Consider the following 13,164-nt stretch of genomic DNA (forward strand, 5'->3'; position numbering starts at 1 on the left):
TCATGAAGCCAAATCCGTGCTGGGACACTCCTACAGGCGTGGAGTCTTTAAAACCAGCTGGAAAGGAAGTTACTAGTTTCATCCAGCGCGTGCGCACACACGCACGCACGCACACACACGCACGCACGCACGCACACACACGCACACACACACAGGGCTGGGCGATATGGCCTCAAACCTATATTACGATATAATCTGAAGAATGTGCGGTAACGATACATATTGCGATATATTTTTTCCTATGTTTATATGTCAAAATGACATGCTTTTAAATATCCTCATGTAGCAAATATATGCCACTTGAGGTATATAGGCCTCCTCCTCCGCCCACTCCATGCTTGCAGTCACTGTCATTCTGTTGTCCCAATGTCAGCAGGGTGCACATCTTAGTGACGTCATGTGTTATCGCGATATCGCGGTATTGCGATATCATTACCCAATTTTATATTGTTTATATTGCCCACCCCTACACACACACACACACACACACACACACACACACACACACACGCACACACGCACACACGCACACACACACACACTGTTCCTACCTGGTTTTCTTAGGAGTCTTGACCTTGGGCGTGGTGCTCTTGGCTTTCTTCTCCTTGGGCTCTTTGGGAGTCTTGGGTGTTTTGGGTGTCTTCGGGGTTTTGGGCTCTTTGGGCTCCTTGCCCTCAGTCTTCTCCTTTGGTTTCTTTTTCCGCTTTTTCTTCCCTTCCACCAGCGGTGAACTTCCTTCAACAATTCCTGTGCCAGTAACCTGTTCACCAATGTCACTTCCTGCTCCAAGAAACTCCAACTTTACGTTGTCATCTCCTCCTTCCCTCGTTGCTTTTTTGCCTCCCTCTTCATCTACTACTTTTGCTTTCTTTTTCTTCTTCTTTTTTGGCTTGGTCTCCTGATCACTAGGGTTCTCTGTGCTGATAGGCTGGCCGGGGGCTCCGGTGCCAATTGTTGGCCTGTCAGGAACCATCCTGGAGGCATCACCTGACAGGTCTGAGGGGGAATGCTGGGGTGGAGAAAAACATTACTTTTAGTTACTTGGACACTTTCAATCACATACATTAAGAAATGTTAAAATATTAGACACTTCATTAGAAGAATTTTCCCCACACAATCATTAACCTTTGAAGTTGCTTCCATTCACAAGCGATCACAACCCAGTGGTTGTAAACAATTTTGCTTTTTAAATGGTCAAATAAAACACCCCCAAGACAAAAAAAAAGAACAAATAACATTTACTGCAACTTTGATGATTTGTTAAATTATAAAAAACAAATCTGTCAAGCATCATGAGACGTGCCTGCTGATGTTGTGCTTTAACACCGATTTGTCAAACCATTCTGTCGGTTAATAACGATGTTAGCTTCAACGTTGAGGCTAAAGCAGCCAGTCTTAAGCCTGGTTTATGCTTCTCCGTCAGCTCCGCAAGGGACAGACACGCACGGATTGACGGAAGCGTTTTGCTCTTTTACTTCTCCGTCTCCTGGAGAGTGTTGCAAAGCAATTGCCTGGCAGGACAACAGAGGGCGTAGCGCTGTTCTGTGGTATCCTGTCATGTATCGGTCCAAGATGGTGTGTTTATATTGTGTTTTTGTGTATATAAGAGACTTTTAACACGGACATATTTGTCTCTCATTCTCCTCCATCTATTCATGCGCTCCCCACCTCTAAACCTACGTTTCCTATCATTTCCGTCCACAAATAAAACTCTTGCTGTGCATCTTTTCACTCCTCCAGTCACGGGAGGATGAAACGTTCATATTTTTAGAGTTTTTTCGCGAGGTATTCTTCAAGCTTCTCTGTGTCTGCTGCTAGTTAAACTCGGCTCTCTTTGCAATGGCGGCGCTGTAAACAACATCGGCGTCCTGACCAATCACAAGCTTGCGTAATCCGTCTCGTTCGACGGATGTTTAAAAAAGTGGGCTCGACTCCGTACGTACTTGCGTGCCTGCCGGAGCCCTACGCAAGGACGCTGCGTGTCTCCGCACTGACGCAGACGGAGAAGCATAAATCAGGCTTCAGAAAAGAGGAACAAACCATCCATCCATCCCATCTCCTTGCTTTCCTGACTCCCTGTTGCTACCATCACCCCTGCATCCTCCTCCAACACACCAACCTTGGTAAACAAACTAGCTGATGCCTTAGTTGTCCTCCTGCTATTCTCTCCAGTATATTAAATCGCAATCTTTGTGCTCCCTCCTGCACCTCCTCTTTGCTCCCCAGTAAGCTCTCTGTGACAGGAAACTGGTTACCAGCTGTTGGGAGCCTCTCCAGCTGCCTCTCCTCTCCTTCTCTTCCATCCTTCCCTCCCTCCCTCCTGCTTTCTCTCTCTCCAGCTGCTCAGGGTCCCAGTAGCAGATGGGAAATCAGGCATCATGACACGAATAAATTATCTCCATACTTCAAAAAGGCACAGCAAGGGAGAACGTGCGTGCGTGCGTGTGTGTGTGTGTGTGTGTGAGTCAAACACTTTGCCTTTGAGAGTCTGATGGTGTGCATGTGTAACACGTGCGCTTTTGCATGTGTTGGTGTCACTGTAGTGTGTGTGTCGTTAAGTGTACACACAAAAGTGCGCACCCGCGCATACACACGTAGTTTGTTCAGAGGGTGGAGGAAAGAGTTGGGATGCCATCGCTGAAAGTTCACTTCCATCAGAAGAATGCTAATGTACACACACAAACACCAGAGTGCTGCAAGGTCACACATCACACAAACCTCTGCACACAAACACCTGCTGACACACACGTAAACTGAGCCATTTAGACGGGGGGAAGGGAGGGAGGGCAACTCAGGGAGAGTGAGGGGTAGAGAGACAGTGACAGAAAGAAAGGGGGGAGAGATGGTGAGGGAGATGCTGTGCCAAGAGATAAATCTGTCCTCCTGCCAAGCTTCTTAGATAATCAATCACAGGAATGACAATCGAGACACAGAGCTTGCGCACATGCACACGCGCGCGCACACGCACACACAAACACACACACACACAACTGCTGTGTCAGGTTTGGTGTTCTACAGTGTAAATGTAACTATGTTGTGTTAACTCGTATCGTTTTAAATGCCGCTCAACAAAAGCAGGATTTATTACTCCTCCATCATCACATGCTTCTAAGGGAAGTTAAAATATCGTCAGCAAACAACTAAAACAAAGAAAAGATCCATAAAAACAAACTTAAGCTTCGCTATGATAGAACATCCGACTACCAAAAATTGTCATGGAAGAAAGAAGGAAATGTGAAGGAGAGGATTTTAGCTTGTATCCTAACTCTGTCCATCCATTCTGCAGTCAGACAGCAACACCTATCTATTGTATGATGATTCATACAACAAAACCAGAGCCGTCTGTTGTGAAAACAAATCATGTTTTTATTTTTGCCACTGTGTGCTGCTCACACACATCCTGATACATCTAATTCTACAGGTTGAATTTAAGCAACAGGCCCACAAGTTGGAAGAGAAAAATATATTTCAGGTTTTATAATCAGCAGTAAACTGTAACTGACTAGCAAAACAAAGGACTAATTTGTATATTTTACAACAGAAGTTCAAAGTTCACTCTCCCATGCTGCCAGTAAACACTCAACAGTGTCGGATGGACTTCCTCTCTTGCATGAAATCTCTTTTCCACTGTGACAACAATTCTTTGTAAAGTTCGGCTTCTCTTTAAATACTAGTTTTGTTAGCGATGACTTTCACAAACAGCAGGGTGAACAAAAGCACACACAGTATCCTTCATTTTATTCAAAACACACCTGTCCTCAATAAATGATCAAATATATGGAAAATTCCAATTTCAAACTATCCAATACAAGACTGAGAATGATTTGTTATCTGCAAGTAATTCTGGGGTCATTAATAACACCTTACTTTAAAGGTAAACAAGAGTTATGCACCATTCAAATATCTTTCATGTTTACGTCCTCAAAACTGTGACACATGCAGTTTTTCCTAGTTCCTACTGCGTGAGTTCAGATGTATTAATTCACTTAAATAATAATGTTCTGATTTTATTGAAAAACTTGTTCTGTAATAGTTCCTTTACTATTGTGATCAAAAATATTTAATCTCAGTTCTGAGGCTGCTCTGTAAATAGTTTTCAAATAAACAATACACATAGCAACTTCTGATCAATCCATATCAATTTCAGACTTAAAATAATGTATTGATGTAAACCACACCCACTAATTTTCAAATAATAAATAAGAGGTGCATTCATCTGTGTATCAGTTAAAAGCAGGGCTTGTGTCGACCGGATAGTTCCCATATTTGACCGTTTATTTTGACGGAGAAAGAATAGAAAGAATTACCCCGACGCATGCAGACGAACTGACATTTTATTCTACGCACATCGCAGATGTAGCTAAATCACTCAAGAAAAGATTCCCATCAGAACATCTGAGCTGGACACTGTGTACCTTATGTAGTACACGCTGACAGCGAGCTGAAGATGTGGAGAGGGGCTTGGAGCGCGTCGCAGAACCAGAGCGCATGCGGGAATATTCCTCCGACTGAATTCATTCGGAGGAATCTTCCCGCTGATCTGAATCTGATGCGGCTCTCTGTGCTTGTAAAATAATGAATGGATATTTAAATAAAATGCTTTATATTTTACTGAATTAATTTTATATCTGTAAGTCAATTCTATGTAAAGATTGTCTGCGTAAACCTGAACAGGCCCAACTCAGTCTCATGGGCTCGACACACGGGAGGCGACATCGCCTCTCCTCCATTCATTTTCAATGAGACATGCGCGACAAAGCGATAATCGCGGGTCTCCCTCCAACCAAGCGAAACGCGAAAAACGTGCGCGTGAAATTTTGCGCTCGTGCACGTGTCGTGCACGGACGACCCAGCGATGCGATCCCAGAAAGTTGAAACATTTTCAACTTTTCATCGCAGTAGCTCGGACGAGGACCAATCAACGGAGGTTTCATTCACTGACCAATGAGCAGACAGGATGCTCCGTACATCTCCGAGCAAACATGGAGGACAAGTTGATTATTATTATGTTTTATATAGTAAAATCACAAGTAAGATTTCACATAACGCTAGCAACACCTTGTGAAACATATCTACCACTTTTTAAACTCTGAACCGCTTAAATAACCTTAATTCCCTCCAACCTGACACAGCCAAACAAAACAACGGAAGTTTCGATTTCGCCATGGAACAGAACGCGTAGACGATAGAACCCTAGCCAGAGAATCCTGAAAACCTTTTCGGACAGGGTCGGGCTGGGGCTCCACCCCCTCGGGCCGGGCCGGACACGGGCTCAGATTTTAGGCCCATGCAGGGCTCTGACACTGGCTACATTATGAACCAGAATCTGCGCAAATGAGGTGCACCGTTTGCCGCCAGCACGCTCGAGAGAAGAACTGTAACAACTTGTTGGTCATAGGAAATAAGACAATGAAGCTTGAGACTATTCGAGAACATGAAAACAGCAAATGCCATATTGCCTGCACATCCATGTCCCGGGCTCAATCTGAGTCTCTACTGGTGACACCCACGGTCTCGGCGCTAATGGCTATGTCAGAGAAAAAAAGGAGTCTGACTAGATTTCAATTAAAGAGTTCATAAAAACATCTCTAAAAAATAAATAGTAAAATGACAAAAGAGTTGTTTTTCTTATTAATTGATGATTTAATTATTTTGTCACTCCTCTCTGTTTGGAATCAACATAATATAGAATAACATGCTTTAGGTAGATCTAAATCATTTAGAATTTTGGTCGGTAAAAAATATGCTTGGCCGGTAGATTTTCATCATCTACCAGCCAACTTGGCCGGTGAGTCAAAAATTTTATTTCGGACGCTGCTGACAAGAGTATAACACGCTCAATATTGCTAACTTCCCTGTTAAATCAGCTTTCCAGTAGCTATAATGCAGCATTGAATCTCATTGTAAAGCTTGGTTTATGCTTGACGCATTCACTTTCCGCGCGGTGATGCGGCTCGCGGATGGAACGCGCTTCACAACTCGCAGCATTTATGGTTTGTGCGGCTCGTCTCTGCGGTGAGCCAATATTCTCCTAAACTGAACGGGGCAGCATGGAGCTCTACAGCATGCATCCAACACTACACCATAGTAGAAGTAGAAATTACTGTTTACAACATGGCATTTCAGCATTTTTAACAGCGTCCTCATCTCTTCCGACAGTGCGAGCTATTTCTCTCCAAGAATTATTAACTACATGTTGATCACGGTGATCTCTGAGAGCTGAAGCATACAAATGTCTGTATTTACGAACCTCTGCCATACTAGTTCTTGCCGGTCCGCCATGTTTTTCCGCGTCCGTCCGTCCGCGTGGTTAGAAATTTTCCGAGGTGCGCGTTTCGGAAATCTTGAGCCGTGCGGAGATGCGGTGGAGGGGCGTGGTTGTTAAAATGACGCAAAATGACGCAACTTTTCCGCGCGAAGCCGTGCGGACCTCGCGGATGCGTCAAGCATAAACCAACCTTTAAGCAGCTTCAGTCTAGGTCACACCTTCCTGCATAATCAACACGACTCCCTCACAATAGAGGCTAACAACTCAACACGGGGTAGAGAGGAGGGGTACTCAGAGTACTTTCTGCTCGTTAAACAACAAAAGACAGCTACAGTTTATAAGCTTGACTCTCCCATATTCCAGTCAGAGTTGACAAATCTCCTCGGATGAGTAGCGAAACATCTTCAAGAAACCAAAGTCGTCCAGTTGCCTTTATTTCAGCCCTTTGGATTACCATGACCTGGATGACTGAGAACCTTCACCAGCATATCTTCAGCTGCTGGCTGACAGGTCAGAAGTACCGCCCTCTATTATCCTGTGTGTAGCATGAACCAACTGCAGCACAGTTTATAATTGAGTTACACGTCAAATAGCCAATGAAATTCAGTAAAAACTGAAGTGTCACATGGAAGCCTTCTTGCTTGCTTCCACAAACTAAGAACGACTGATTGGTGGAGCGCTCCATTCAGTCTGTCAAGCCCACAGAACGTTTCAACGTCCCCAGCGCAAATATGTCGACCATCGTCATGTATCAAAACTGACAAACATCAGTTGGAAATATATTTTTTAAATATTGCCTAATCTCATTGTAGAAACTATACCCTTTGTTAATCTTAGTTTCAGATGGACACATAACCCCACAAAGGCAAAAACAATCAAGCAAACGGTCATGATGGTGAGAAAGTCTTACGAGAAAAGCAGCTGAAACAAGGGAGCTAAACCTACAGATGCATTTTCAAGAAGCTGCAAAATCTTAGTGTGCTAAATGGAATAGCAGCTCAGTAACTGCGGGAGCAAGTGGGGGAGGGGCGAGACGAGCATGTTATATGTCAACTAGAGTGCTGCACGCAATACTGTGTGTGTGAGTTGTAGAATAAAGGTCACAGCACAGCATTCTGCCAGAGTTGTGACCTTGAGATGCTGACGAAGGCGGGCGTGCATGTGTGTGTGCATGTGTAATAACCATGCTTAGTGAACAGATGGAGCTTAGAGTACCAGACATACAGTCATCATGACGGACTGACCAGCTCTCTGTGTGTGTGTGCGTGCGTGTGTGTGTGTGTGTGGCTCTTTCTAACAAGTGCATCATAAGAGAACCTGCCCCCCCCCACACCAGTCCCACTTCACTAGTGAGGCTATCCTATTCCCAAAGGCTGATTTCACCATCCTGTTCTCAACCAAACTATCACTGTTTATGTGTGTGTATAATGATGGGAGCTGCCGGGCCTGCAGCTAAAGTCAGGACGCCACATGCAGCGCACCCAGACGAAAAGTGGGGCTCACCAGTCAACCTGGCATCTAGGTCAGGAGTCCTGGATAAATGAAGTGTGACGGCTGAAATGTCAACCAAGGAACACAGTCTTTGGAGGTGGGGAGTAATAGGCGAGGGTAGGGGTGTAGAGTGAAGAGAAGGGAAATGGCTCCATGTTTGTGTGGCCACAGGGCTGCTATTGTGTAGGAATGGGTCAGTAGAGAAAGGGGGCTTTGAGTAACAAAACAAGCTAATGTAAGTCGAGGGCACGTGACACAGGTGATGCTGGTTGTGCACACTCAAGAGTCACAAATGTGGCTGATACTATTGAGAACTGCTAACTTCTGTCCAGCAGCTTTCCTCCCACTCTCATTAGGTAAAGAGCTGGAGATCTTTGCTTGTTTTCCCATGTTTCTCCTTCGTTTTCCCCTTATCTCCCTTACCAACCTTTTATTTTTCCTAATGACCGCCTGCATCTATTTTAAACCTTCTCTCTCTCTCTCTGCACATCCGGCTACACAACATTAAGTTAGTGATGACACCCCTGAAATGGATAAGACAAATGGGGAGAAAGACAGACAAGTGGCGAGAGAGAGCGGAAAGAGAGGAGACGGGGGGGAGGGAGAGACAGGAAGGGTGGTTTCCTCCACAGAGGAGGGGGAGAGTGGGACCAAGAGCGAGGAGAGATTATGCTGGTGGCGCCTCTGTGCATGTGTGTGCTTGTGTGTATTGCACACGTGTCTCAGGATATGCTGCTCACAGGAAGCAAACAGCTGCAAAAAATCAATTTCTACACACACACACACACACACACACGGAAATACAACCACACACAAGGCTGACGCCGCCTAACACAAAAGACACAACGTGAACACACACAAAACCCCAATGATCCATTCCCCAATACACTGCTGTGTTCTCAAATGTCATCCACACACACATTTATGAACACAGGCGTGCATACACACACTTCCCCTAGACTCCAAACACACATTTCCCCACCCACATGAAAAATAAACATTCACATGAAAAACACCCACACACAAAAACAAATGCTCATAGTCTTGATCTCTCACACTTGCAGCACTGCTACCACATCAAAGGGTTTGTTTGATGGAGACTCACCTGTATGTGAGGCACTTTCTGTGGGGTAAGAGGGGGTGAGGAGAGGGGGTGGGAGCCAGGAGGTGGAGGTGCCCATGGGTGGGAGGCCTGGTTGGAGGAAGGGGGCGTGCTCGGCAGGTGGTGGGGGTGTGGGGGCAAATGTGTGTGCTGAGTTTGAGTGTTCTGTGTGGGTGGAGCTAAGCCCTGGGTGGGGGCAGAGGCTCCATGTTGACCAATAGGTGGACCCTGGAAACCCAAGGGAGCAGGCTGCATAGGCTGTCCACCTCGAGAGGTCTGCTGCTGGGTCTGGAGCAGCCGCTGGTCCCCTCCCTGGGTGACTGAGGCTTCAAGAGGACCTGGAAATGAGCGATGAAATGTTTCATCAGTTTGTGGGCCATCATCTGAAAAAAATCTAAGTATTACCAGCAGCTACACTACGTCACAGTTAAAGAAATGCTTTAAGTCTGTTTCTAAAGAGAAAAATATTACAGAGGAGTTGGAGTTGGGAGGACCTGTGCAAAACCCCTCGAACTCAACACTGAGGATGCTGATTCACCAAACCTTGTGAACAGAAAACTCTCAGCAGAAGAAAAGTAGTTTCTCCTATATTTGTTCCTAAATATACCATCACCCTCTTCTGATTTCCACTGCTTTAACAAAATATGTGTGAACACAAAATCACACAGGAAGCAACATGGTGTCATGTTCTCAACCATCTGTCTCAACCAAAGTAACTCCTCTAGCACAGTTTAGTGTTTAGGCACTAAACTGAAGGTATGAATCACAAGTCTCAAGTTAAAATCCATTATTTTACATTGCTCTTACTAAACCTATAAAAACTTTTTATCTACTTCTGAAGAAACGTCTGGTCAACAACAAAAGTAAAACTTATTAAAACCTAACACAAAAGAAATGATAACTTCTGCTGCTTACCTGGCTGCTGCTGAAGCCTGTTTGGTCCCATTTGAGGACCACGCTGTGGTCCCATGCCAGGATACACTGGACCTGCACTGGGAGGCATGTTGTGGGTCTGCTGGTGTTGGGGGTGTGTGGCAGTTAGTGGGGTTTGGGGGGTTCTCTGTGCATGGGCCAAAGCACTGGGTGGAGACTGGAGGGCTGTGTATCCTGCAACCTCTGACCCAGCTAATCCTGCACTAGGAGGTCTTCCCTGTGGAGGAGGAGTTGGAGTTCCCAAAACCCGCATTGGGGACATAGAGGAAGGGGAGGGGTAAGATCCCTGAGTTGGGGGGGCAAGGTGGGACTGGGGCTGGTTTTGTGGCTGTGGCAGGCTCTGGGGGTGGTTTAAGGGGTGCATAGTCTGGCCCTGCTGCATGGAGGCAGAGTGGGTCTGATGGGGCTGAGGTTGGTGTTGCGGTCCAGGGGGGTATCGCTGTCCTTGTTGCCCTGGTGCTGAACTCGTTCCCTGGCTAAACCGCTGGCCAAGCTGCCCTGATCCCATGGCCTGGCTGGTGTTAGCGCTGACATTAGCATTAGCCCCCTGGCCCATCCCAGGTCCCATAGCAGCATACTGGGCCTGGTAACCAGGGTACTGAGCACCCCCAAATGGTGCCATGCCCTGTTGGTGCTGGTGGGTGTGTGGAGGTTGTCGTGAGGGGGAGTGTGGGTATCGAGGCGTGTGGCCCATGTTGGGATAGCCCTGTGGTTGTGGCTGAGGCTGTCTCATCTGGACCCCACCCATCCCAACATGTCCTAAGTAGTGAGATGGGTCCTGAGCTGGAGGGGGCACCACATTTTGTGAAGGGTAGTGTTGGTTCATGTGAGCTGCACTTGTCGCGGGTGGACCTTGCATCCCAGAATAATTGCCTTGAGACATCTGGTAGCCTCCCATCTGGTTGGGGCCACCCCCTGATGGTGCAGATGCCTGTTGATACACTGTTCTGCTCTGCTGCTGAGTCCAAACTCCAGCCCCACTTCCTCCCCCAGCATCACCCTGATAGCCATGATGGGGGTTGCTAGAGTTATTTGGGTTATAGTGGGAGGCCATACCATTCATAGCTGTGTTCACATTCTGTGGCCCCTGACTAGGACCATTCTGGGCCATCATTCGCCCTCCAGGGGCTCCAGGTTGATCATAACCACCGTAGGAACCATGCTCATACATTTGCCCCAATTTGGACTGCCCTGGTCCAGGCCCTGTACCATGTAGCATCCCTTGGTGGTAACTCCTAGTTCCCGGGTGCTCATGGGTCAGTGAAGAACTGGTCTGTTGAGCCAAAGGGTTGGTTTGACCAGGGGCTGACTGCTGAGGAAAGCAGTCTCCTAAACTGTCTAATCCATCTGAGAACAACCCTGCATCATCCCCAAACAAGCTCAACATCCCTGGGTCCGCCATGGCAGGGTGGTGGGCCCACAGATGGGGGGGGGGGGGGTGTTGTGCAGTTAGGAGCTAATCAGATAGCCACTAATTTGAAGCTTTCAATGCCATGGTCCTCATTAAGGTTCCTGGAGAGACCGTTGAAGAAAACAAGAAAGAGAAAATGTGGAGTTAGTTGATGTGATCATGAAAAAACTACTTTATGCTTTAAAATCAAGTTATTTAAATACTGTTTGCTTTTACCAATGTCAGACATTTCTTGTAAATATCAACCAATGATCTCATACATGCAGCACAAAGTTTGTATAAATTTATTGTTTAACAAATATGGTCATTTAGAACTACTTAGATAAATTTACAAAAATGTATCTTTGGAAAAAGGAAAAAACAAATGTTTTGTTAAATGCTGAAAGAGTTGGAGGGAAAGTCTGTAGTCTGTAAGGACATTTAATCCAGGAAATTAATATATACTTACATGACTGAATGAATTTCTTTTTTACAACACTAGAATCCATACAGAGCCTTTTAGCTCACATATTTACTTCATAAGAATAAAAGATATACATTTGAGCTGGCCATGTTAGAGTAACTAAAAGAGGACTTCATTTGAAATGATCACAATTTAAATCCTGAAAGGATGCAGTAAAATTTCTATTTCTGTAAATTAAAAAATGTCCTTGATTATACTAATTGTTTCTCCACATCAATTAGTTTTATTCGCCATTACACAAAATGTGTGTGTGTGTGTGTGTACAGGTCCTTCTCAAAAAATTAGCATATTGTGATAAAGTTCATTATTGCCTGTAATGTACTGATAAATATTAGACTTTCATATATATTAGATTCATTACACACAACTGAAGTAGTTCAAGCCTTTTATTGTTTCTAATATTGATGATTTTGGCATACAGCTCATGAAAACCCAAAATTCCTATCCCAAAAAATTAGCACATTTCATCTGACCAATAAAAGAAAAGTGTTTTAGATACAAAAAAGGTCAACCTTCAAATAATTATGTTCAGTTATGCACTCAATACTTGGTCGGGAATCCTTTTGCAGAAATGACTGCTTCAATGCGGTGTGACATGGAGGCAATCAGCCTGTGGCACTGCTGAGGTGTTATGTAGGCCCAGGATGCTTCGATAGCGGCCTTAAGCTCATCCAGAGTGTTGGGCCTTGCGTCTCTCAACTTTCTCTTCACAATATCCCACAGATTCTCTACGGGGTTCAGGTCAGGAGAGCTGGCAGGCCAATTGAGCACAGTAATACCATGGTCAGGAAACCACTTACCAGTGGTTTTGGCACTGTGAGCAGGTGCCAGATCGTGCTGACAAATGAAATCTTCATCTCCATAAAGCTTTTTAAAATCTCCAGATAGCTAGCTGCATTGACCCTGCCCTTGATAAAACACAGTGGAACAACACCAGCAGCTGACATGGCACCTCAGACCACCACTGACTGTGGGTACTTGACACTGGATTTCAGGCATTTTGGCATTTCCCTCTGCCCAGTCTTCCTCCAGACTCTGGCACCTTGATGCAAAATTTGCTTTTATTCTAAAAAAGTACTTTGGACCACTGAGCAACAGTCCAGTGCTGCTTCTTTGTAGCCCAGGTCAGGCGCCTCTGCTGCTGTTTCTGGTTCAAAAGTGGCTTGACCTGGGGAATGCGGCCGCTGTAGCCCATTTCCTGCACACGGTGGCTCTGGATGCTTCTACTCTAGACTCAGTCCCCTGCTTCTGCAGGTCCCCCAAGGTCTGGAATCGGTCCTTCTCCACAATCTTCCTCAGGGTCCAGTCACCTCTACTCATTGTGCAGCGTTTTCTGACACACTTTTTCCATCCCACAGACTTCCCACTGAGGTGCCTTGATACAGCACTCTGGGAACAGCCTATTTGTTCAGAAATGTCTTTCTGTGTCTTACCCTCTTGCTTGAGGGTGTCAATGATGGCCTTCTGGACAGCAGTCAGGTCGGCAGTCTTGCCCA

At 45.6% G+C, this 13,164-nt stretch overlaps 1 protein-coding gene across 4 annotated transcripts in view; it reads right to left on the minus strand.

The window, feature by feature from the left end:
* chd7 (chromodomain helicase DNA binding protein 7) overlaps window positions 1-13,164 on the minus strand; it is a 113,325-nt gene that overhangs the window by 47,982 nt on the left and 52,179 nt on the right. For 3 of the 4 annotated variants that reach the window (XM_070541730.1, XM_070541731.1, XM_015957267.3), the window contains exons 2-4: window positions 9,777-11,306; window positions 8,865-9,199; window positions 552-1,009 (exon numbers count right to left, since the gene is read on the minus strand). In XM_070541730.1, coding sequence (XP_070397831.1) covers window positions 552-1,009; window positions 8,865-9,199; window positions 9,777-11,196 — 2,213 coding nt within the window. In that variant the 5' untranslated portion in view covers window positions 11,197-11,306. The remainder of the gene's footprint in view (window positions 1-551; window positions 1,010-8,864; window positions 9,200-9,776; window positions 11,307-13,164) is intronic. The other variant, XM_054738270.2, reaches the window with a different exon arrangement.

The sequence above is a fragment of the Nothobranchius furzeri genome, chromosome 11 (assembly GCF_043380555.1).
Source record: "Nothobranchius furzeri strain GRZ-AD chromosome 11, NfurGRZ-RIMD1, whole genome shotgun sequence".
NCBI classification, from domain to species: Eukaryota; Metazoa; Chordata; class Actinopteri; order Cyprinodontiformes; family Nothobranchiidae; genus Nothobranchius; species Nothobranchius furzeri.